This window comes from Formica exsecta, unplaced genomic scaffold (assembly GCF_003651465.1).
Source record: "Formica exsecta isolate Colony F162 unplaced genomic scaffold, ASM365146v1 C16222584, whole genome shotgun sequence".
NCBI classification, from domain to species: domain Eukaryota; kingdom Metazoa; phylum Arthropoda; class Insecta; order Hymenoptera; family Formicidae; genus Formica; species Formica exsecta.
Genome location: NW_021843397.1, coordinates 1 through 334, shown reverse-complemented (window position 1 = coordinate 334; position 334 = coordinate 1). Strand labels below are relative to the sequence as shown.

Sequence of the window (334 nt, the reverse complement as noted above, 5' to 3'; positions counted from 1 at the left end):
TCGAGATGTGGGCTCGGCAACGGGCTGGTCCTCGAGAAAGTCATGCTGGTGGAATACGAAGGAGGATCCGTAGCGGGAAAAGTCATGCCTGGGCCGGTGGTGTGTCTTCTCCGAAGAGGAGGCTTTGTCGTCGAAGTTGGCGATGTTACCGTCGACGTCGTGAATCTACCAGAGATCGATGTCGCGACCGTTGTCGTCGTCGTCACCGAAGTGGTGGTGCCTATTGTTGACGTCGTCGTCATCGTCGGCGGCGGTGATGGCGTTATCGCCGTCGTCGCAGTTGTCGTCGTCATTGCCGTCGTCGTCATCGTTGTCGTCGTCGCCGTCGCCGTCG

At 59.3% G+C, this 334-nt stretch overlaps 1 protein-coding gene across 1 annotated transcript; it reads right to left on the bottom strand.

Moving 5' to 3' along the window:
- Window positions 1-5: 5 nt before the first annotated feature.
- LOC115232689 (rho GTPase-activating protein gacJ-like) lies at window positions 6-308 on the bottom strand (the record flags this gene model as incomplete). The annotated part of the gene is made up of 1 exon (XM_029803110.1): window positions 6-308. A coding segment is annotated over exon 1 (303 nt), but the record flags the coding sequence as incomplete, so codon positions are not given.
- Window positions 309-334: the final 26 nt, after the last annotated feature.